Source organism: Gambusia affinis, linkage group LG05 (assembly GCF_019740435.1).
Source record: "Gambusia affinis linkage group LG05, SWU_Gaff_1.0, whole genome shotgun sequence".
In the NCBI taxonomy this organism is placed as follows: Eukaryota; Metazoa; Chordata; class Actinopteri; order Cyprinodontiformes; family Poeciliidae; genus Gambusia; species Gambusia affinis.
The window spans coordinates 30,128,981-30,150,319 of NC_057872.1; the positions used below are offsets into that span (position 1 = coordinate 30,128,981).

At 37.4% G+C, this 21,339-nt stretch overlaps 4 protein-coding genes across 4 annotated transcripts in view; 1 reads left to right on the forward strand and 3 right to left on the reverse strand.

The window, feature by feature from the left end:
- Nucleotides 1-480, reverse strand: part of pear1 (platelet endothelial aggregation receptor 1) — a 58,290-nt gene extending 57,810 nt beyond the window's left edge. Inside the window, exon 1 of the mRNA XM_044118336.1 lies at nt 330-480. The gene's annotated coding sequence lies outside the window, so the exon portion shown is untranslated. The remainder of the gene's footprint in view (nt 1-329) is intronic.
- A 3,522-nt stretch (nt 481-4,002) lies between these two features.
- On the forward strand, nt 4,003-7,630 carry gpatch4 (G patch domain containing 4). The gene is made up of 8 exons (XM_044118340.1): nt 4,003-4,107; nt 4,738-4,816; nt 4,895-4,968; nt 5,043-5,135; nt 5,652-5,771; nt 5,850-5,962; nt 6,363-6,413; nt 6,719-7,630. Exons 2-8 carry the CDS (start codon nt 4,738-4,740, stop codon nt 7,341-7,343), a joined length of 1,155 nt encoding a protein of 384 aa, XP_043974275.1. The 5' UTR covers nt 4,003-4,107; the 3' UTR covers nt 7,344-7,630.
- A 1,372-nt stretch (nt 7,631-9,002) lies between these two features.
- Nucleotides 9,003-13,147, reverse strand: LOC122831836 (natural killer cells antigen CD94-like). Its single transcript, XM_044118341.1, has 9 exons — nt 13,123-13,147; nt 12,379-12,453; nt 11,842-11,901; nt 11,420-11,479; nt 10,889-10,975; nt 10,333-10,497; nt 9,964-10,109; nt 9,775-9,872; nt 9,003-9,641 (listed from the first exon to the last, which is right to left on the reverse strand). The coding sequence occupies exons 2-9, from the start codon at nt 12,434-12,436 to the stop codon at nt 9,491-9,493; spliced, it is 825 nt and encodes a 274-aa protein (XP_043974276.1). The 5' UTR covers nt 12,437-12,453; nt 13,123-13,147; the 3' UTR covers nt 9,003-9,490.
- A 3,380-nt stretch (nt 13,148-16,527) lies between these two features.
- On the reverse strand, nt 16,528-20,914 carry LOC122831153. The gene is made up of 6 exons (XM_044117110.1): nt 20,776-20,914; nt 20,090-20,182; nt 18,765-18,959; nt 17,509-17,663; nt 17,338-17,429; nt 16,528-16,711 (listed from the first exon to the last, which is right to left on the reverse strand). Exons 1-6 carry the CDS (start codon nt 20,912-20,914, stop codon nt 16,597-16,599), a joined length of 789 nt encoding a protein of 262 aa, XP_043973045.1. The 3' UTR covers nt 16,528-16,596.
- Between the last annotated feature and the right edge of the window lie 425 nt (nt 20,915-21,339).

Genomic DNA, 21,339 nt, shown 5'->3' on the forward strand with positions numbered 1-21,339 from the left:
ACAGGATAACTCACAACGACCGTAAATAAAGACAACATCCGTAAATTACAATTATAACTTGTAATTAACTTTTAAGTTTCAGATTAAACAAATCCTTTTCGGTGAGAATGAGTTTTATTTTAGGGTTTTCCTGCTGTAGTTGGTTATTTAACTACTGAAATAAAACCTGCCAGCGCATCACATTTCTTCAGCTCAGCAAGTTCCCAGTTTTTAATTTTTATTTCCCATCCTTTTTCCTGCAGTAAAGCAGCCAACGCTGACCTCATGCTGAACAATAAAAACAACACATTTCAGCTTCACTTCGCTTTAAAAAAAAATTATTTACTCACCTAAAGTCGGCCAACAGCTGCCCGGGTCGGAGGAGCTCAGTTCATAACCGAACCGGGGAGAAAACGGCCCGTTCGGTTCCGATTTCTAACGAATCTCGGTGGCAAAGAAGCTGCAAGTCCGTGTAAACATTAAGAAGTGAAAAGAAATAGAGCCGAGCATCAACCGGGGGAGGGAACTGAGGGGGGAGGGGGGGTGGAGAGAGAGAGAGAGAGAGAGAGAGAGAGAGAGAGAGGAGGAGGAGGAGGAGGAGGAGGAGGAGGAGGAGGAGGAGGAGGAGGAGGAGGAGGAGGAGGAGGAGGAGGAGGAGGAGGAGGAGGAGGAGGAGGAGGAGGTCTGACTGTTGTTTTTATCTCCACTCTGAATTTTTACAGATTAAATGATCCGCTGGGAAAATACCTGGAAAACAGACGAGCTGCTCTCTGACAGAACAAGAGCAATTTATTTACACAATAAGAAGAAAATGCAATGAAAATGTTTTCTACGAATAATATGTTCATTTTTTTATATATATTTTTCCTCTTTTATATAAATTGATGGTTCTTTTTTTCTGGATCTAATTTCTCCTGATTGTTCCACGGTTGGTTTTTTTTGCCGTTGCAGATAGAAAAAATAGTAAATTTCCTCTAAAACAAGTCAAAAGTCAGAAAATTTGCGTTTGTCCCAGAAAGTACATTTCTGAGTTGTAAAAGTCAATTCTTAAATTTACATTTACATTTTTTCCAGAAAATTTTGCACTTTTGAAACTCAGAAATATTTAGATTAATCTTAGAAATTTTCTGAATTTTTAAAAGTTGAAAGTTGCTAAACATTTTTAAAAAAATTGGTTTAAACCCCAAATTTAAATGTTTTATTGTTGTTGTTTTTTAAATTTCTGGGATTAATCGCAACAGTTTTTTCTAGCAATATGATTTACAGTGGTTTGGTTTTCAGTCGCAGGTTTGCTCCTCTCCTCCCGGGTCGGACCTTCTGTGAGGTACTGAGTTTATGTTCTTGTCACATTTTAGTTTAACTGAACTCTGGATTTATGTTTCCACGTTTCCTGCTGCTGTTGGCTTTGAATAAACTTTATTAAACTTCACCTGCAGTCGGTGGCATCTTTACTGTCCTCTGGCTCTTTAATCGTCTCTACTGTCCGGCCCAGGAAAATACAGAGATGTCCTGGGAACAGACGTGTCTTTGAAGGCATCATCTCTTTCTCTAAAGTCTTTTTTATTTTTAGAACCACAAAACGAGACTTGTCTTTTTAACTGGAAATTTTCTCTAACTGGGATTGATTTTTCCACACTGGACTCCCAGACCGACCAGCTCAGTTTAACTGGGACTCCATGCTGTGGATCCAATTCAGTGTTATACAAAGTAGGACCGCCAGGGGGCGCCATGGGAGCCTCAGAAATTAAAGAGAAAATGATGAAAGAAAAGCAGAAATAATTGTAAAAATGTAATCCCTTAAAATTTTGTAACTTAAAAATTAAAAATACAAAAATGAATAATAATAATAATAATAATAATAATAATAATAATAATAATAATAATAATAATAATAATAATAATAATAATTAGGTTTAAAATTTAATAGAATAAATTTTAATATTGAAACATTATAAAGTTAATGTTTGCTCATATTTTGTAGCATTTTGTAGGTTTAGTTTAATCCTCTCTAATGTTAAAATGTTTTATTATTTTCTGCTCTCAGTCTGGAGATTTTAACTGTCTGAGTCAAAACCAACGAATCGTTTGAAGCGTTTATCTTCTTTACCCAGACAGTGTGAAGGATGTCACTGACATGGCGTCACCTTCGACAGCGCGCGCTTCCCTCCATGCAACCTGGATGGACACCAGTTCAGGAGGAAACTGGTCTGTTTCCTGTCAGACACCCAGAATGACCCAGTACAACCCAGAACGACCCAGTGCAACCCAGAATGACCCAGTGCAACCCAGTACAACCCAGCAGGGTTAACTGGTTTCAGAAATGTTCTCCCAAAGCTGAGCCGTTTTGGGTGTTGCTGTCTTCATTCCTAACATTCAGATTAACTCGATTTCTTAATCCTGGAAACAGTTCAGCCTGACTGGTTTCTGCTGGTTGATCAGATAAACACAGTGAGCTTTACAACTCAAAAGAAAAAAAACATTTAAAGCTGTTTTTAAATGTTTTTTAAAACTTATTTGTTGAAACTGTCATTATATTATGACAATATTGTATGAGATAATGTGTGAAAATATTGAGCTCCTCTCACTTCTCCCAATACTAACTTGAAACAACCAATCAGAACAAGGAGGCGGGTCTTAGCGCTGTTAATCATCGTCCTCTGTACCCCTCCTTGCAACGCCCAGTTAGCATAGCAACCAATAATGGCAGGTACATTTTACTGTAGGTGTAAGTTGTCTCTCCACTAATGGCACATTTAGCAGCAGGTACATGATGTTTATTCACAGCACTAATCAACATCATTAGGGCTAACACAGCCTGCTACAGCTAGCAGAGTCTGTCATGGCTGCTAAACATCCAGTCAGTGCATTCCTGTCGATGACGCTGCATAAATATTTTCCCCATAACTGTAATTTGTTTCTTCACTAATAGCACAGTTAACAGCGAGTTCATGAGAATGACTGACAGCGCTAAGCCCCTCCTCCTGGATCTGATTGGTTGATTTTGGTTGGGGAGAATTTATTTCTTCAGACGGTAATAACAACTCAGAGATGGAAGAAATTGATCTTTTCATAGATTATGTATCTCATAATATCCTGTTATGACTTTATAAATATGTAAAAATACATGCATATATATTTTTAATAAGTTACAAAAAGTTTTTTTTGTGAGTTTTGTCCATAATAAACCATTATATTTATTTTCTTGAAAAATCACAGAATGCTTTTCATTTTGATGGTGCAGCTCTTCAGACAGAGAACAAAGCAGGTGCATTAGTTGGACTTTTTTCAGTAAAACAGTAAAATTAAACTTTTTATGTGTGTTCTGATGCTTTATGGCAGTCATTAGTAATGTATTTTAATTGTCAGATGAATCACCTCCACATCTGTTGTGCTTTTCTTTCTTTTTTGGTGAGAAATGCTGCCACCTGCTGACAATTTGTTTTCCGAGTTTTTCCAAGTATCTCGTCAAAACTTTCTGAGTTAATATCTCGTTGTGATATATTTGAAGTTTTATACATTTTTCCTTAGCAAAGAAATGCACCAAATACCTTTTGTTTGGCGGACATTTTTGTCTTTATGACATGTCAAATAAACCGAATTATTAATGTTAATTTACTGTGTAACTTTACAAACGGCATCCCATAATATAAATATGTGTTTTATAAATTTGATGTTGGAACACATTTATTTTACAAAATGTTAAACCTTTTTATTCTCGTCTTCAAAATGCCAGAATCTGCACATAAGTATTTTTTTTTTCATCTAGCTGCATCTATTTATCTATATTATAAAAAAAAACATTAAATCTATTTTATTATCAGTTACGCATTACTTGAGTTGCCTTTTAATATATTCAATAATATTAACATATATTCAGATATTTTTTTATTATTATTAAAATATTTTTGAACGGCTAGTTCTTACCATTAATTGAAAATAATTTTTGGCATATTTGGACAAAGATCCCTCTTTCGTCTTCATTTGGGATGATTCATGGTGACTCCAGTAGGTGGCGGTAAAGCGTCACGGCGTTTGAAGAAGAAGAAATGTACTTCCGGTTTCATTCAGGAAAAACGTGGGTTTTCCACCGGGTGAGGAAACTTCAACAAAACAAAACGTGAAGAAAAGGTTTGTTAAACATTTCTTGTGTTTTTTAACATGAAGCCGGATTTATTGTTGAGTTTTTTTCGGGATTAATGCAGCGATCGGATTTAATGCTGCTTATTACGAACATGTTTAGATAACGTCAATCAAAACTGTCAGTTTAATTGGATCCAGAGCTTCATCTAATGTTTTGCTGCTGTTTGAACTAAAAAGTATTTTATTCAAACCGTGAAGGTCTTATAGTGCAGAGATCCGAAAACCTCCGGAGTCTCCTGTGATTATCAATAACTGAATGATAAACTGAGCAACGTTTTTAGAAATATAACTAATGGAAATGACTTGACCTGTATCTTTACATGGTCTTTTCTTATTGTCAGTCACATAATTTAAACATAATCTCCAGACTGTTTGAATTGTTTCTGAATCAAATCGCTCGATTCAGAAAGATTTGTCCGTGTGGTGCTGCAAACGTTTGAAAACTTACCTAGAAAATAGTTGGATTTTCCTGTGTCGATGTGATTATTGGTGCCAGAAATGTTCGGATTGCTGTTAGTTCTGCAGTAACTAAGTAAACAGATTAAATCAGACCCAGTTTCAGCTGTGAATGTGTTTAATTCGTTGGTTTCTCCAGCTGAAAGTCTCGTTTTCTCTCAGATGGCTGAAGCTGAGCAGGAGAAAAGCCGAGGGTTGAAGTTTGCAGAGCAGCTGCTCCTGAGTCACGGCTGGGAGCACGGTGAGAGCGACCAAACCATCAAAAACCAGCAGGTAACAGTCACCAGACTGGTTCTTACTGGATCCACTCTCTCTCCAGGGAAAGGACTCGGCCGAGCAGAGAACGGCATATCAGAAGCCATCAAGGTCAAGGTCAAATGTGACAAAGGAGGGGTGAGTGGACCGGTGGACCTGGGTCTTTAAAGATCTGCAGGAATCGGAGCCAGGAGCTTTGTTTGTTCCTTCAGATCGGCCACAGAGAAGGAGAGCAGTTCAGCTTCCACTGGTGGGATCACGTCTTCAATAAAGCCTCGTCCAGTCTGCAGGTGGAGGCCGGCCAGGTGGGTCAAAGGTCACACGTCAGGTCATGTCCTCGAAGGAGCGCCGTAGATTTCTAAGAATATTCATGTTTTATCAGCTGCTGAAGTCTGAATGAAAACCTTGTGTCACTTTGATTAAACATTTTGTTACGACGCATAAAGCTGAAAACTTCCACCAAAAATCTCAGAAAAAAAATTTAGAAAAAAAAAAGTGGAAATTTGAGTTTGAAAAATCACAAATTGGCTACAAAAAACTCAAAAGTTTTCTAGATGCAAATCAAAAATCTTCACCTCTTGAAACTCGGAAATTTTCATGTTTTTTTTCTAGAAAATGTCAGATTTTTTTTTTTTTACAAGAAATTTTGAACTTTTCAAACCCAGAAATATTCTCGTTTTCTCTAGAAAACTTCTGAGATTAATATCACATCTTCTGACTTTGGCAGAAATCAATACATATGTTTTCTATCTGCAGTGACCCTCATATGTCGTCATATTTTGCTTCCAACTCGAGTCTGAAAACTTTCCTGTTTCCTTCAGAATGGAATCAGATTAAAAAAGACGCCTGAGGAAGGTGAGGAAGAGGAGGGAGCGATCTCCAACAAAAAGCCTCGGAAATCCCTGCAGAACAAATTCAAGCTGTACGGCCGCTTTGTGAAGGTAAAGCTTCTGTCTTTGGGGCAGAGCTCCGGGGTCGTAGGTCAACGTTAGAGGGAAAAACGTCTTGGTCTGTTCCAGTCGTCCACGCTGCTGTCCGGTCAGGAGGAGCCGGAGCCGAAGGCCCCGAGTTCAGACAGCAGCAGCTCAGATGAGGAAGAGGAGCAGAAACTGGATCTGTCCAGCACCACCAGGTGAAGTTTTTATTAGTACTGAATCAAAGTTCATTTCCAGTTCATGCAGAAGCTTAAAATAGAAATAAATTCTTCAGAATTTGACACCCAACTCTGAACAGGAACAACATGAAATCAGCAACATGATAAATATTTCAGTCAGTCTGAGCAGAACAGAAACTCTTCAGGTTGGATGAAAATAACCTGAAGAAATTCAAAAATATTCAATAGAAAAAAACCATCCTGGGTTTGTGTGAAGTTTAGAGGGAAAACATGAATTTAACTTGTTCTGGAACTAGACTGTAAAACCATAAAGCCCAGAAATACTTTTTATTCATTTATGGGTTTTATCTGTTTTTAATTAATTACTCAGGTAATTTCAGGTTTTCAGATTAAAATCTAACTTTTTTCTTTTCTTCAGACTTTCAGACGCTGATCTGATGAAGGTTTGTGGAGGACGAACGGCTCACAAGTAAGTAGAAAATTAAAACAAAATGAATAAAATCCTAAAGAACACGACGGCGTTTTAGGGCCACGAAAGATAGAAAAAGTAAATTTTCATCAAAAAACCCAGAAATGTTTAAATTAATCTCAGAAAAAAAACTTGGAAATTTCTGAATATTTAGAAAATGTTCAGCTTTTCAAGTTTCTTCTAGAGAATTTCAGGGATTAATTTCAAAATGTGTGTTTTTAATTCTACCACGGTCCTGACACGCCGCCATAGAAGGTCGAAGCTCCAACGTTTCTTTATGAATCCTGTGGTTGTTTTGCTCTCAGAGGCGCGCGGCACGGTCTGACCATGAGCGCCAAGCTGGCCAGGCTGGAGCAGCAGGAAGCAGAGTTCCTGACCAAATATGGAAAAAAGAGCCAAACAGGAAGTTCTCCAGTTGTTTGTGACACAGCGACTCATCTGGAGGAGACGAACCGCAGCAAGAAGAAGAAGAAGAAGAAGAAGAAATGCACAGAGAGCTGTGATGAACTGAACGGTGATGAAAGTCCTGAAGCAGGTTTTCAACCAGAGAAGAAGAAAAAGAGGAGGAAAGATAAAACGGAGGAAGAAGAGGTAGAAGAAGAAGAGCTGATCGTTGAGGATCAGAAAGAAGATGGAAGAAATCCGTCTGCAGAGGAAACTGAGCCGCTTCCCTCTGACTGCAACAGGAAGAAGAAGAAGAAGAAGAAGAAATCTGCTCAGCATGATGCTGACCCTGCAGAAACTGGGCGGAGTCCTGGACAATCCAGCCAATCAGATCGCAGATCCCAGCAGGAAGTAGAGGTTACCATGGCAACAGAAAAGCAGAGAAGGAAAAAAAGCAGAAAGGACAAATCAGTGACTGAGAAACCTGCCGACGACGAAGAGCTTCCTTCAAAGAAGAAGAAGAAGAAGAACGATGGATTAAACTGAGACGCTGATTCTGACCTGCGGACCTGGAACTACGGTCCGGTTCTGATACCTGAACCCGACCCAACCTAACAGCTCAGAGAACCTTCAGAACCAGTTTAATGGTTTCTATCTCTGCTGGTAGAAAGTGAAGCTGCTTTTCTCTGCTGGACGATTTATTTCTGTTTCCTGGATTTTTAACGAACCGTCAGAATGAAATCTGGACTTAATATCGACGAAAACAGAATTATGCTGATGGAAACATTTAGAAAAATGTTTAGATTTATGAAATAAACTTTCTGATGTAATTATCTCTGTCCTCAAAGCATCAATGATTTACATAAACTTCATTTATTTTACCAACTTTTTCACCAAACAGTAATTAATAAGATTGATTATCAGATGATCAACTGGATTCATAAAAACTGTTTTGTTGTTTATTTTCAGGTTGAGCTGCAGTTTCTTCATAACTGGAATAAAACACATTAATCTATAATCCACATTAATCTGCATCAGTGCTGGTTTAGTTTAAACGTCGTTTTGTGTCATGATTAAATATCGTAACACCTGGAACAGGTGTTTAATTGATGGCTGTGGGCCGGTCTAGTCAAAGTCCAGGGCTGTTTGTAGTCTCAGTCCGTCTCTGCTGGAGTCTGTTGGTGAGGGGAACCGACCCGACCCGACCCGAACCGAACCGACCCAACCCGACCCGACCTGACCGGAACCGACCCGACCCGACCCGACCTGACCGGAACCGACCCGAACCGACCCGACCCGACCCGACCCGACCTGACCGGAACCGACCCGAACCGACCCGACCCGACCCGACCTGACCGGAACCGACCCGAACCGACCCGACCCGAACCGACCCGACCCGACCCGACCCGACCTGACCGGAACCGACCCGAACCGAACCGACCCGACCCGACCCGACCTGACCGGAACCGACCCGAACCGACCCGACCCGACCCGACCTGACCGGAACCGACCCGAACCGACCCGACCCGAACCGACCCGACCCGACCCGACCAGACCGGAACCGACCCGACCCGACCCGAACCGAACCGACCTGACCGGAATCGACCCGAACCGAACCGACCTGACCCGACCCGAACCGACCCGACCCGACCCGACCCGAACCGACCCGACCCGACCTGACCGGAACCGACCCGACCCGAACCGAACCGACCTGACCGGAATCGACACGAACCGAACCGACCCGACCTGAACCGACCCCAGTCAGGGTCAAACTTGTCTCAGTTTTCTGCAGCAGATCTGGACCAGACAGGCTGAGACACGACATCATTAAATGAGTTTTATTATTTTATCTGCAGATAAAATCATCATGAAGCTAAAAGAAGCAAACAAATCATAAACTAACTGATTACAATCATGTAGAGACAGAAAACAATCAGAGGAATAAACATTTCAAACTGAAATACAGTAAATAATAAAACATTTTATCATAAGTTAATTCAAAAACATAAAGATAAAAGGTTTCTATATAGAAAAGTTTTAAAATAATTTTTCAATTACAATCAAATAATTGATCTTAAATCAAAGTTTTATCTTTACAGTTTTATCTTAGAGGTCAATAATAATAATTTTATAATGAAGCAAATATTAAAACTTGTTACAAAATCCACAAACAGCCTAACATTAAAACAATTTATGTTTCTGTCATCAGGATGATTGCAAAAAATAAATTATAAAAATCTATTATAATCAGCATCACTTTCTTTAAATGGGACAATAAAACAAATCAAACTGGATTAAAGAACAACTATTCTTTAAGGTGGAGGATTTATGGCCTCACAGACTTTAATAAACTTCATTTATTATTATTAATAGTGTCATTAATGAATAATTTAAATATTAAGTATCAATAAATCAATAAATGACAATAAAACTGTTACACTGTAATTATCATTTACTCTATGAAGAAAAGTAGATTCAAATATATGGAGTTAAATTATTTCAGTCCTTGGATTTTTTTAAATTCAGAAAAACAGTAAAAATGTGTCAGAACAGATTTATACTGACTGAACAGTGAAATGCCACAGAAAATAAAAACTAAATATATTCACATTAAACTTCAAAGAAAATTCTGATTATTTATATAAAACCTGTTGATCTGGAAAAGCAGCAGAAAGAGGAAGAAATAGAAACAGTTAATTAAGAGACACTTTGGAGGCTTTCTGCTCACAGATGGGGTATGCGCCATATGTACTTGGTACTGAGAACCAACTCTCTGTGGGATTCCCTGATTGAGACATGATTGCATTAGAATGAGAAGACCGCGGGTAAGACGGGTACCAGAACCTTTAAATGAGAAACACAAACATCAGGAAGAATAAAATCAACTATAATCTATTTTGACAGAGATAATTTAACACAATGAAATGTAACAAATGTTTTTAATTTATGACGTTTTTTTCTGTGTGAAATCTCTTACTTTAGTGTGTCGTTACGATTATCAATCCAAATCCAGTCACTCCCACTTTTATACAGCCCAAACCAGTGGATTGACTTCAGGTTGTAATAAATGAATTTCTGTTAATTACAACATTAAAAATGATCAAGTCAACAGTTTTATCCCATATTTAAAATCTGAATTTGTAACATGATTGGTGTCAGAACTCACCTGTTCCTGATGATTATCAATAACAATCAGATCAGCAGATTTGAACTGACAGAACTGACGACTTTCATTCCAAAGCGACCAAACATCACTGAACAAGTAACACGACTCATTGAAGAAGATCCAACCTCTCTGACACAGCAGACACTCTGGAGACAGAAAATAATAATAATACAGTAATTTAAAAATACTATTTAAAGAAAGTTTCCCTTTGTATCGTGATTCTACTGTTACACTGAGATTTTATCAGTAATTATTGATTATTGTTTGTCAGTTAGAATTAGAAATGAGATACATTTATTAGATCTTATGTTGGTTTTGGTGAAACGTTTCATTTGTCCTTAAACATGCAGGACGTTTAGAAAAACTCACCACTGCCGTTGCATTGTTCATTCATTGGATAGGCATTGAATTTCTGGATCAACTGGATTTTCTGGTTCAGTTTTTCAGTTTCGTTCTGTGATTTTTCCTCCAGATCCTTCATCTCTTCTGAGTGTTTTTTGAAGGCTTCATCAAGTTGGTTCACTTTCCAACCGGCTGTAAAAGAGAGGAACCAGAAAAAAAACAATTCTAGGAGTTTTATTGTTGTAAAATGTTTAAGCTAAAGAACAGTAACAGATTTCATAGGAAATTATTAGTTCATGCAGATTACAAGACGGACATGTTGGTTTCATCAACTCGTTGGTTACCTAGCAACAACCTGCTGGTTAACGACCAGTTTCGAGTCTAAAAGTAAAATTTCACCCGAAGCTTTAATGTGATTCTGTTTTTAACGAGTTTATTTGGATTAAAATTTCTCATCATTCTGAATACATTTTTCTGAAAGCGTTCATGTTCTTGCAGATTTGTTGAAGTTTTTCAACATGGAAATAATTTCAGCTATTTTGTTGGAGAAAAATAACCTGCAGAACCTGAAAGTGAGATTTACCCCAGGAGAAGAACCCGATGCTGACCAGCAGCAGGACGGACAGGATCCCCACCGAAACCAGAACCAGAACCAGATGGACTTTAACGTCTGTGAAGAATCAACCAGATGTCAGTAAAGAACTACAGCAGTAATGAACAGTTAGAGACGTTACACACAGAGAACGCTGTTGGTCCAACCAGTGAACAGCTGAGTGGTTGCCATGGAGATAAAATCATTTCTCTAACATGTATGAAAGAATCACGGTAACACTCCAGAAATGTTTTTATAACATGATGTAAAGATTAAAAGATTGATTTTACATAATAATGACCCTTAAAAGTCTCTGAAGGCAACAAGAGAAAAGTAGCTGAAAGTCGAGAAGAAAGTAAAACCTGAACCAAGAAACTCCTCCAGATGTTTGGTTAATCTGTCCTAGAAACAGATTACAGGCCTAATCCTGAGGGATTAACAGCGTTAGTCAATCCCTCCTCTGAATGAAATGTTCTGGTTCTCTTATAATTAGCAGATTATAATGAATTTATTAAAACTTACTCGGCATCATAGCAGCAGCTTCTTTGGGCGTCAAGTGAGAGTTTGGTTTCTGCTGTTCGCCTGAATAAAATTAAAAACATAAAGACACTACATAATAAAACACAAACTATTAAAAATAAAGGTATTGATCATTTGTCTCTTAATTTAATCAAAATGATCAAATAATTATATGAATATTTTTAAACTTAAGATGATTTTCAGACCAATTCAGAATCAATCAGCTGGATTTTATTTTATCATAAAAGGAGAAGTTAATATTTTCTCTCTTTGTGTTTTATTGTTCTTAACTCAGATTATTTAATGTTCTTAAACTAATTATTTATAAACTATTTATTTATCAATACCAAATAATTAATTCCTTACATTTATTTCATAAAGTTTTCCAGTTTTCTGTCAGAATCATTTAGCCAAAACTTTCTTACAGTTTTTGATTCTCTGAAGGTTTTCATAAACGTCGCCTGAAGAAACGTTCACATCTCTCCCTGAAATAAAAAAAGAAACAACAATAAAAGGTTTTCAGAAAATGAACGAGGGTTAGAGTTATAGTCACTTATTATTAATTACTTTTCTTCTGGTTGTATGAAGAAACTTTTGTTTTAAAAGTCAACAACAACTTAGAATAAAAGGAAATTCAGAGCTTTTGGGTTTATAGAAATTATTTATTCTTTATTTTCAAATTAAGTTTAAATAAATGAACAATTTCTAAATGAAAAGTTTATGATTAACTACACCTGAATTTCCCCATATTTTTAATTTTAATTTAACTAGTATAAACAAGTAGGTAACTAATAATTAAACATTAATTCATAGAACATTCTCTGATGCCCTATTTAAATTATTTTATTTATAATTCTTTAATATTGAGCTCATACAGAATTAAACTTGCAGGTTTATCAGAGATAAATTAAAATTTTCCTTCTCATATTAAACCTGTAGAATATTCTCAAACTGTTTCTCACCTATTTGGGCTTTGAAGACGGGATTTTCAGAACCTCCAGAACCGAGATCCACTGCCATCTGTGAAACCTGCAGAACTGGAGAAATGCAGACGCTTTTATAGCAGCTTCTCAACAATTCCTCATATTTGAACTTCAAGAAAAGCAAACAGAACGTTCCTCTTCCTCACAACATGCAAACATGATACTATTGTGTAAAAAAGGAACAAGAGAAAATGTCAACGGTGTTGTATTTTCTTCTCCAAAAAGACAAACTACAACAAATCAACTGCAAAAATCTCAAAATAAATGAAAAGATTAAATACATAAAAACAAACTAAACATGTATAAATATAAATTTCTGCTCCTTCTTTCCTCAAGAAAATACAATATGCCATATGCAATAATTTATCCAATGATAAATTTATCCATATGATCCTCAAATGTTTTCACAGTGACCCAGTCTGTCCATAAAGACTTTCCAGACTATTTCAATAATCAACAAAACCAAATTATGAGAGAGACTGAGGTTCCTGTCTCCAACAACAATCACTTGGTGTAAGAGTCACCTGTGTTTGTTTACTTCCTATTTCTTTCAAGAAGATGTTTTTGTGAACTAGACAAAGTCTCCTCTCATTCCTAAACCCATTAATTTAGTATTTTTAACTGTCCAGGACTTTTCTGTGAACTGTGATGATCAGTATATCACTGTGAGGCAGAAGGCCTGCTGCTGCTGCAGAGGAGATGCTGAGCAGTAACTGGACTCACCTGTGGGGAAGGAGATAAACGGGAACAGGAGTAGAGATGGAGGAAGTTCATTTGGGACGGCGCCGTTCGCAGCGATCAGATCTCCTGGTGGTGAAGTCAGCTGGGTAGAGGAGCCGTGGCCTCTTTCAGAGAATCGGAACTGATAGCTGTGACCTTTAAAACCAGATCTGAAACACCTGGTTGAGGTGTGATCCAACGACTCAGGTGGAGCCTCAGCTGCCAGTTTGGACCCAGAGCTGCTCTGTCCTGGGCGTCCTGAGCCAGCAGAGTGTCTATAATGTTAAAATAATAAAGAAGTTGATCCTCAGCCAGGTTTCTTCAGCCCCAGCCGAGTCCCTCCCCATCACCTCCAGATCCAGAAAGCTAATTAGTTCATTAGAGGATTTACTGAAGAGGCCGGACAGAAACACCAGCTCACTGAGAAAAGTCATCATTTAAATGGACAGAGGCCTGTCAAAAGGCTTTTGAACAGTCGGAAGCAGAGTTAATATCTGCTGCTGTTCCAGCCCATCCAGAACCTGGTGGGACGTTACTGCAGGTATCGGTGCAGAAATGTCCCAACAGAACAACAGGGTCGAGTGGGTCAGTGATTCTGCCAGCAGAGCTTCAACAAGCAGGAACAAAACCATGTATGAAAACTTAAACCAAATGTTTTAAACATTATCATACCAACTTAATTTATGAAGCATTTTATACCCCAACAGGACCAAAGAGCCACACACAATCAGAAAACACAATGCATTTATAAAATAGAAAAGATCAAATATAAAATATATATTAATATACAGAAACAATAAGACAAAGTGAATCCCCTCAGATTGTGCCGAAAGCCAAAGAAAAAAGATGGGTCTTAAGAAGAGACTTAAAAACAAGTGAAGAGGTCAAAGGAAGATCATCTCACAACCTGAGAGCTGCGACAGGAAAACCTCGGTTCCCTCTGAGCTGGACTTTGTCTTTGGTACCTTCAGGACAGCAGATCAGCTGACCTGAGGGAGGGTGAGTAAAAATGGAACAGCTCAGACAGATAGGGAGGGATGAGGCCATTAAGAGCTTTAAAAACAAATAAAAGGATTTTAAAATGAATCCTAAAATGTTCTGGCAACCAGTGTAAAGAAGCTAAAACAGGAGAAATTCGGTCAAATGTTCATGTACCTGTTAAAAGACTGCAGCTGCATTTTGTCCCCTCTGAAACTGGGAAACATATAAATCATTGACTCCTATATAAAGTGCATTACAGTAATCCAGCTGTGTGGTCACAGATGCATGGATCACTGTTTTGAAGTGCTTTCTGGAAATAACAGGTTTTACTTTGACTAGCTGCCTTAAGTGCTTCCAGCTTTAGACCAGCATCCATCTTAACCCCTAAATTTGTAATAACCAGCTTGACATACTGGGCCAAAGAGCCAAGATTGGTCAGAGAATCTACAGTGGATCTGCCAAAAATCACCACCTCTGTCTTATCTTCATTAAGTTTCAATAAATTTAGAGCCACCAGGCTTTCAAATCTTCCAGACATAAAAACAGACACTGAAGAGAGGTGGAGTCTGCGTTCGTTAGTGGTAAATTTTTCTGTGTGTCATCTGCATAACAATGAAAAGCAATCCCATATTTTTTAAACATAGAGCCAAGAGGAAGGAGGTACAAGTGGGCCCAGAACTGAGCCCTGTGGGACCCCATACGACAGTGGAGCAGAGGGGACCGACGGGCATCAAGACAAACACAGAAAGTACGCCTGGCCAAATAAGATTTAAACCAATCCAGAGCAACGTGGCCGATGAACCACCCACTGTTCCAACCGGGAAAGTAAAATGCAGAGATCAACTGTATCAAAGGCAGCTGATAAATCCAACAGCACCAAAACAACACAGTATATCATTAAAAACTTTTAAAAGATCTGACTCTGTGCTATGAAATGGTTTAAAAACAGACTGAAAAACATCTAAAATATTATCTTCATTAAGAAAAGCCATTAGCTGATTATAAACTACCTTCTCATGAATTTTTGAAATGAAAGGCAGTTCAGAGAGAAGGTCTATAATCCACCAGAACAGTTGGATCCAAGATCAGTTTCTTCAGTAGAGGCTGCAGAACTGCATGTTTCAGAGTTTTAGGAACAACACCTGAGCTCACTTCCATCAGAAAGGTAGAGTCCAGAAACGACACAGTGAGCTGGACCCAACAGCAGGGTCAAGGTGTTGTCTGTAGGATCAATGACATATTTCCAGTTGAGGCTCCAATGGCCAGTAATGTTTGGCAATCATACACAATCAGAGAGTTTACAGTTGTAATAAAATTAAGAGCAGCCAGCAGACAAAGGCAAAACAGGAGGAGTGTCAGACGGCGAGCCTCAAACACCGGCGCCATCTTTAAAACACAACTACAGAAACAGAAACATCAAATAAAAAATACAATTAAATTATTACAGTTATCAATTATTTGGACTTCTGTTGAATCCAAATTAATTCATCAGTTCGTGGATCTAAAAACACGATGCAATGCTGATCACATGTAGAGCCGGCCCAAGGCATAAATGAACTACAGCTGCTAAATTTGATTCAATGCTTTAGCATAGATAAATTAAAAGCTTTTAATTAATCTTTTAAATTTCATATTTTAAGGAGCTGGCAACTTTGTAAAAGTTCAAAGAACAATCTTTATAGTTAGATTGTTTTGTTACCATAGCAACAATCTGATGCTCTCATTAATCTTTGAGTTTTAGCTGTTCATAAATTCATCTTAGAAAACTACAGTTACATTTGACTGTCCAGCCTGCTAAACTATTACAGAATATATATATATATATATATATATATATATATATATATATATATATATATATATATATATATAGAGAGAGAGAGAGAGAGAGAGAGAGAGAGAGAGAGATGAGCTTTATTTCTGCTTTCAGCAAATATTAAGATAAAGATAAAATTAGCAAAGCACAAGTCAAAACATGAAGACATTTTTGATCAGGTTGAATTGAACAGATTTGTTTTTATTACCAGAAAATAAACTTTTATTAAACATATTCAATTACTAACTGATGTCTTAAGCAGGAGCAGAAAACAATAAAGTATTGATCCAAAATGATCCAGTTTGTCTGAAACTCTATTTATAAGCAATTAGCTGGTAGATGGAAAACAAAAGCTTAAAAAATGAGTAAAAGAGACAAAAGTTACACTAAATAAAGAGTAACAAGAAAAAAGAACACAAGGCAGAAATTTTAAAATAAAATTAATGTCAAACATCACAATATATTTTAATATGTATAGAAAAAAGCTGTGATTTGTGTCTGATTATTTCAGATTATTACTAACATCAGAACATGTGATTCTAGAAATGCTTTTTAAAATATTAAAACACAAATCAAGATGAAAACTAACTCAGACATGAGGCAAAGTTTTGTGTAATTAAATGAAGTTATAAATCTGCATGCAACAACAGCATCATGTGAAGCTTCTGCTGACTTTCAGTCTAACAGCTGAAGATGTTTCCAAACAGAGATGTTGGAGTGAATACTGAGGATTTCCACCATGTTATCACCGTGGCATACGGACCGGAATACCAAACCACTCCGGTCATCCAGAACCTTACAGACAGAAACCAAAGGAGCCTCATTTAGTTTCAATTGATTCAGTCATAATTCCTATTTAAACCTGAACAGACACAAACTTTTTGTTTTCAGTAAATCAGAATAGACATTTCCTGTTTCAGATCAGGCAGGAGCACCAAGATCACAACACCATCAGGACCTTAAAGCTGCAGTATGTAACTTATTTTAATTAATATACGTTTTCTACATATTTGTTAAAACTGTCCCAGTATAATATGAGACAGGTAATCATAGAAAAGGTCTATCTCCTCAGCCTGCCCTCTGCGCTGCTCTTTCTGTCTGGCGAAATGCTCCTGACCAAAAACAACCAATCAGAGTCAGGAGGAAGGTCTTACAGCTGTCAATCACTCTCATGCACCTGCTGCTAAAAGTGCTAACTTACCAGTACAGGAAAACCGTTTATCTGCCGTCATTGGTGGCCATGCTAGCTACCCTTAGCATTCACAACAGGCTATGCTAGCTGCAGCGTCTCTTTTGTTTTTATCAGCAATGACCCCAATACACCATGTACAAAATTCAGACTGTAATCAGTCTTAAAGAACAAAACCTTCTAATTATGAAACAGTTACTATATTTGTTTTTGTTTTAGAAACGTTTCTCACCCAAGACTTTCATTCCGCCCATCAATCCAGAGCCAGTTGTTGTCGGTTTGGCCCAATGAGCAGAAATTCATCTCATGGTTACTGGCAGGACTCTGAAAAATAAAAACATCCCAGGGGTCTTAATTTTCAATGCCAGTCTGAAAAGCTGAGGCTGCAGCCCTGAAAGGTCACCTGATCTGTGACGTTATCAACGACCACCAGGTCTGCGGATGCGTTTTGACAGTACAGTCGGGCTCTTTTCCCAGGATTCTGACCGGAGTTTTGGTCATAAAACTGGTCACACTTTTCCAGTAAACTCTCCCAACTCTTCTGGCAGGGCAGACACTCTGCAGGCACAAGAGAAAACATTCACTGTTAAAACAATGTGTTATTTTTTACATGTTTTCTTTACCATCAACACATCTTGTGTCGGTTTCTACACTTTATGTTACAACAACATTTAATTTCCATTGGAAATCAGTGAAGTGTTTCTGAATTTTAATTTTAACAAGAACATGGTAAACCATCGACCAATCACGTCACTTCTCTGGAGATCTGTAACTTTCCACAGGTTGGGTTGCCAGATTGGACAGTTTTCCCCCCAGAGTGAGCAGGTGTGGCTGGAAACAAGTAGCTTTGGGCGGGTTGTTAAAATTTGGGCTTTTCACAACAAACTCAAGCAGCCGCTATTTCAGGACCTCCAGCAAGAAGAAAAAAAAGGTAAAATAATGTTTTATTTGATAAACTGATAATAACATGAGCAGAAGTCATTAATTAGGATATTGATCTGTGGTGTTCAGTTACTAAGTTTCTGTCGTGACTCAAACGGCCTTGACATCGGTCAGTAACAGTTAGCTTAGCATACACCAACATTTGTTTGGCTAGAAATTTTTTGAAATACTTGATTATCAGCTACAAACTCCTTAATTAAATGCGATTTTATTAAACAAATGCACCTGAAGCAATTTTATGATAAAACATTTTTAGAAGAACGGTTCTTCATGTTCTCTGGTCAGCAGTTATAGAGCTGTTAACGTCTTATTTATGCATATTACTGATAATAAATCCAGACAGATTCATCTAGATAGGGTCAAATAAATCAAAAATCAGCTCATAAATTCTGATTAGAAAATGCTGAAAGCTGTTATGAGACTTCCAAGTTCTTAAAAGCTCATGAATGTTTTGTTGTGTGTCTCTTACAGAATATGAACAATTATTTTATGTTTAAATATTTTCTATTGATGCAAACTTTTTATCTGAATTTTGCATGAGCATCTCAGTAAAATACAATATTTTAATTTATTAAAATAATTCAGGTCAAAAAGTGAAGCGTATATTAAGAATCATTCCCCTTTTAATTTAAATTATTTCAATCCTAGATACAGATTCTAAATGATTGGATATGTTATTTTTATTTTAGCTAAATTACCATCATGGTGGATACTCACTTTTGTCTGGGCAGAACTGGTTTACTGGGAAGTTGTCGTGCATCAGGATGACCTGCAGCGCCCTCTTCAGGTCGTCCCGCTCCCCGATCAGCTGCTCTGTCACGTTCTCCAGAAGACTCTTCTTAATGTTCAGGCGCTTGTTCTCTTTCTTCAGGTCGTCCAGCTTTCCCTTATGGCTCATCATGTCAACGCTGACTTTAACGAAAGGAAACAACATGAGGCATCAGGGCTGGCCTCAAGGTAGCAGGGGCCCCGGGCAGAATCTGACTCAGGGCCCCCTCTTCCACTGCCAGAGGAGCAGCCAAAAAAAGAGTAGATCTACTGCAATATATTTAACTCAAGTAAAAGTAAAAGTTAGCCGTCAAAGAAATGACTCAAGGAAGAGCAAAAATGTATTTGATAAAAGAAAAATCTACTCAAATACTGAGTAACTGATCAAATGATCAGTCATTTAATATTTAAGAATGACATCATCAAACTGACCAAAATATGAAGTTAAGTGGAATTTTTGGTGTCATAAGGACAAAAATGACAATAATTAAATAATATAAGTAACCAAAAATAAAATTAGGCAACATGAAAATTTTTCCAAATTAGTTTCCTTCAATAAAACCTTCTGAAACTTTAACTGCAGCTGTTTCTGTTTCTGATGGACTTTTGGTTAAAACATGTTTGTTTTTCATTCAGTTGGCAGAAAATCCAGAAACTCAAGTAAGACTAGAAATACTTCATAATAAAATTACTCAAGTAAAAATAAAAATAACAGTGTAGTAAAAATACTGATAAAAGCATATTTTTTCCAAAAAGAAAGTAAATGTAATAAGTTACCACTGAACTTTGACCTCCACTAACTCATTTAATACAGATATAGTGCCTTAGTTTGTCTGACTGAGCTTAAAATTAACTGAGGACAATTGGTTTTTATTTGCTGAGGATGTATTCACAAAAAAGATTAAACTCATAGCATCAGATTGCAACCATGGTAACACAACAATCAATCAATGAAGATCCTTTTTCTGCACTTTTACAAAGTAAAAATAAAATCATTATATAATAAACTATAATATTCTGGTTATATTATCGTTTTATTCTAGTAATACTTTAATAATACTTCATTCTGGTAATTTTTTCTTACCAATTAAATTATCCCACATTCAAAAACAAGTCAGTTTGATAAAGAATGGTTCGTAATAAACTATTGTTCATAAAAGTGAGAACAGGAAAGTAAAGTTAAAAATCATAAATATTTCATAGAGTCTCACAAATTAATTGAACTGGTTTGAAAATGTTTGATAAAAATTGAGAATGAAGAGAAACAGACTCACTCCAGACGATGACGGCGATGCTGGCCAGCAGCAAGACGGACAGAATCCCCAGAGACAGCAGCTGGAAGGAGCAGTTTGGTTTTCCTTTCTTCCCTGATTATAAGGAGAAAATTATCGTGAAGTTGCTATAAGATTTAGCTTTCATTATGCCATTAATGTGTTTTTAGTTCCACTTAAACTTTAAACTAATTTGTCCACTAAAATCTCACATTTTATGTCTTCATTGAACTCAGAAAGTTCACTAAGTTGGAGTTTTATTAGTTTTCTTCAGGTCATGATCACAGGACACCAGATTTTTATGGAGGTATATTTGGTACAAAAGTATTTGTTTTCTTTTGCACCAAATTATTATCCTGAACAAAAATATAAACGCTTCATGTCAAATATTGTTGCCATGTGCAGTTAACAGCTGTAAATGAACATTTGCTGTACAAAAGTAATATTGATTTGTGTATAATCTTCAACCCTACTTGTTTCTCATTCAGCATTGCTTGGTGAGTATTTTTTTTTATTCAGTGCATGGGTGGAGCAGGTACAGTAAGTGATCAGACAAAATGGACAACACCTGGACAATCCTCGGACTGGGGACAATAACTGGCCACCACAAAATGTCCAATTTTCTCACCAGTCATAAAGCCTCAGATTCATGCAGCAGCCACTGGCATGCTGGATGCAGGAACATTCACCAGAGCAGCAGCTGCTCGGCTCAGTGTCCGTTATCGGACCGTCAGCCGATTGAGAGCTGGTTTCCAGCAGACTGGACTGCCGCACATCGACCTCATCCTCGTCTGACCGACACAAGATGGCCACATCCGGCTCGTCCATCTGAGGACCGGTTACGACACGCAGCTGATGAGATTATTGGTCTGAACAACAGACACCTCACACCTCAGACTGTCTTTAGTCGCCTACCAGAAGCCAACTGGGTCAAAATCAAATTCCTCAACCCGACCCCCATCATGACTGTCAGTCTGTTACAAACGACCAAACCACAATGTTATCAGTGCTGATCTGAAGATCAGTAATTACTGAAAATACAGTTAGATTTTTCTAAATATTGCATAACCCAAATGTTGATAAAACTCTTATATTTGACATGAGGCATTTATATTTTTGTTCAGTGTATATTAAACTCCACAGGATGAGCAGGATTTTCAAAAGACGATCATGTTTGGCCACAAACTCTGAAGAAAGTCCAAAGTATGGATGAAGAAGTTTTTGTGCTAAATAATTAATTCATCTTCCTTTAG

Bases quoted from the DNA above. Each gene is read 5' to 3' on its own strand.
- gpatch4 (XM_044118340.1), top strand. From the start codon at position 4,738: ATGGCTGAAGCTGAGCAGGAGAAAAGCCGAGGGTTGAAGTTTGCAGAG. The intron at 4,969-5,042 runs GTGAGTGGACCG...TTGTTCCTTCAG, and splicing joins TCAAATGTGACAAAGGAGGG to ATCGGCCACAGAGAAGGAGA. The intron at 6,414-6,718 runs GTAAGTAGAAAA...TTTTGCTCTCAG, and splicing joins GGAGGACGAACGGCTCACAA to AGGCGCGCGGCACGGTCTGA.
- LOC122831836 (XM_044118341.1), bottom strand. From the start codon at position 12,436: ATGGCAGTGGATCTCGGTTCTGGAGGTTCTGAAAATCCCGTCTTCAAA. The intron at 10,498-10,888 runs GTAAATCTCACT...TCTCTTTTACAG, and splicing joins CATCGGGTTCTTCTCCTGGG to CCGGTTGGAAAGTGAACCAA. The intron at 10,110-10,332 runs GTGAGTTTTTCT...TTCTGTCTCCAG, and splicing joins TGAACAATGCAACGGCAGTG to AGTGTCTGCTGTGTCAGAGA.
- LOC122831153 (XM_044117110.1), bottom strand. From the start codon at position 20,914: ATGGACGAGCCGGATGTGGCCATCTTGTGTCGGTCAGACGAGGATGAG. The intron at 20,183-20,775 runs GTGAATGTTCCT...CCTTATAATCAG, and splicing joins GCCGAGCAGCTGCTGCTCTG to GGAAGAAAGGAAAACCAAAC. The intron at 17,664-18,764 runs GTGAGTATCCAC...TTGTGCCTGCAG, and splicing joins CCAGTTCTGCCCAGACAAAA to AGTGTCTGCCCTGCCAGAAG.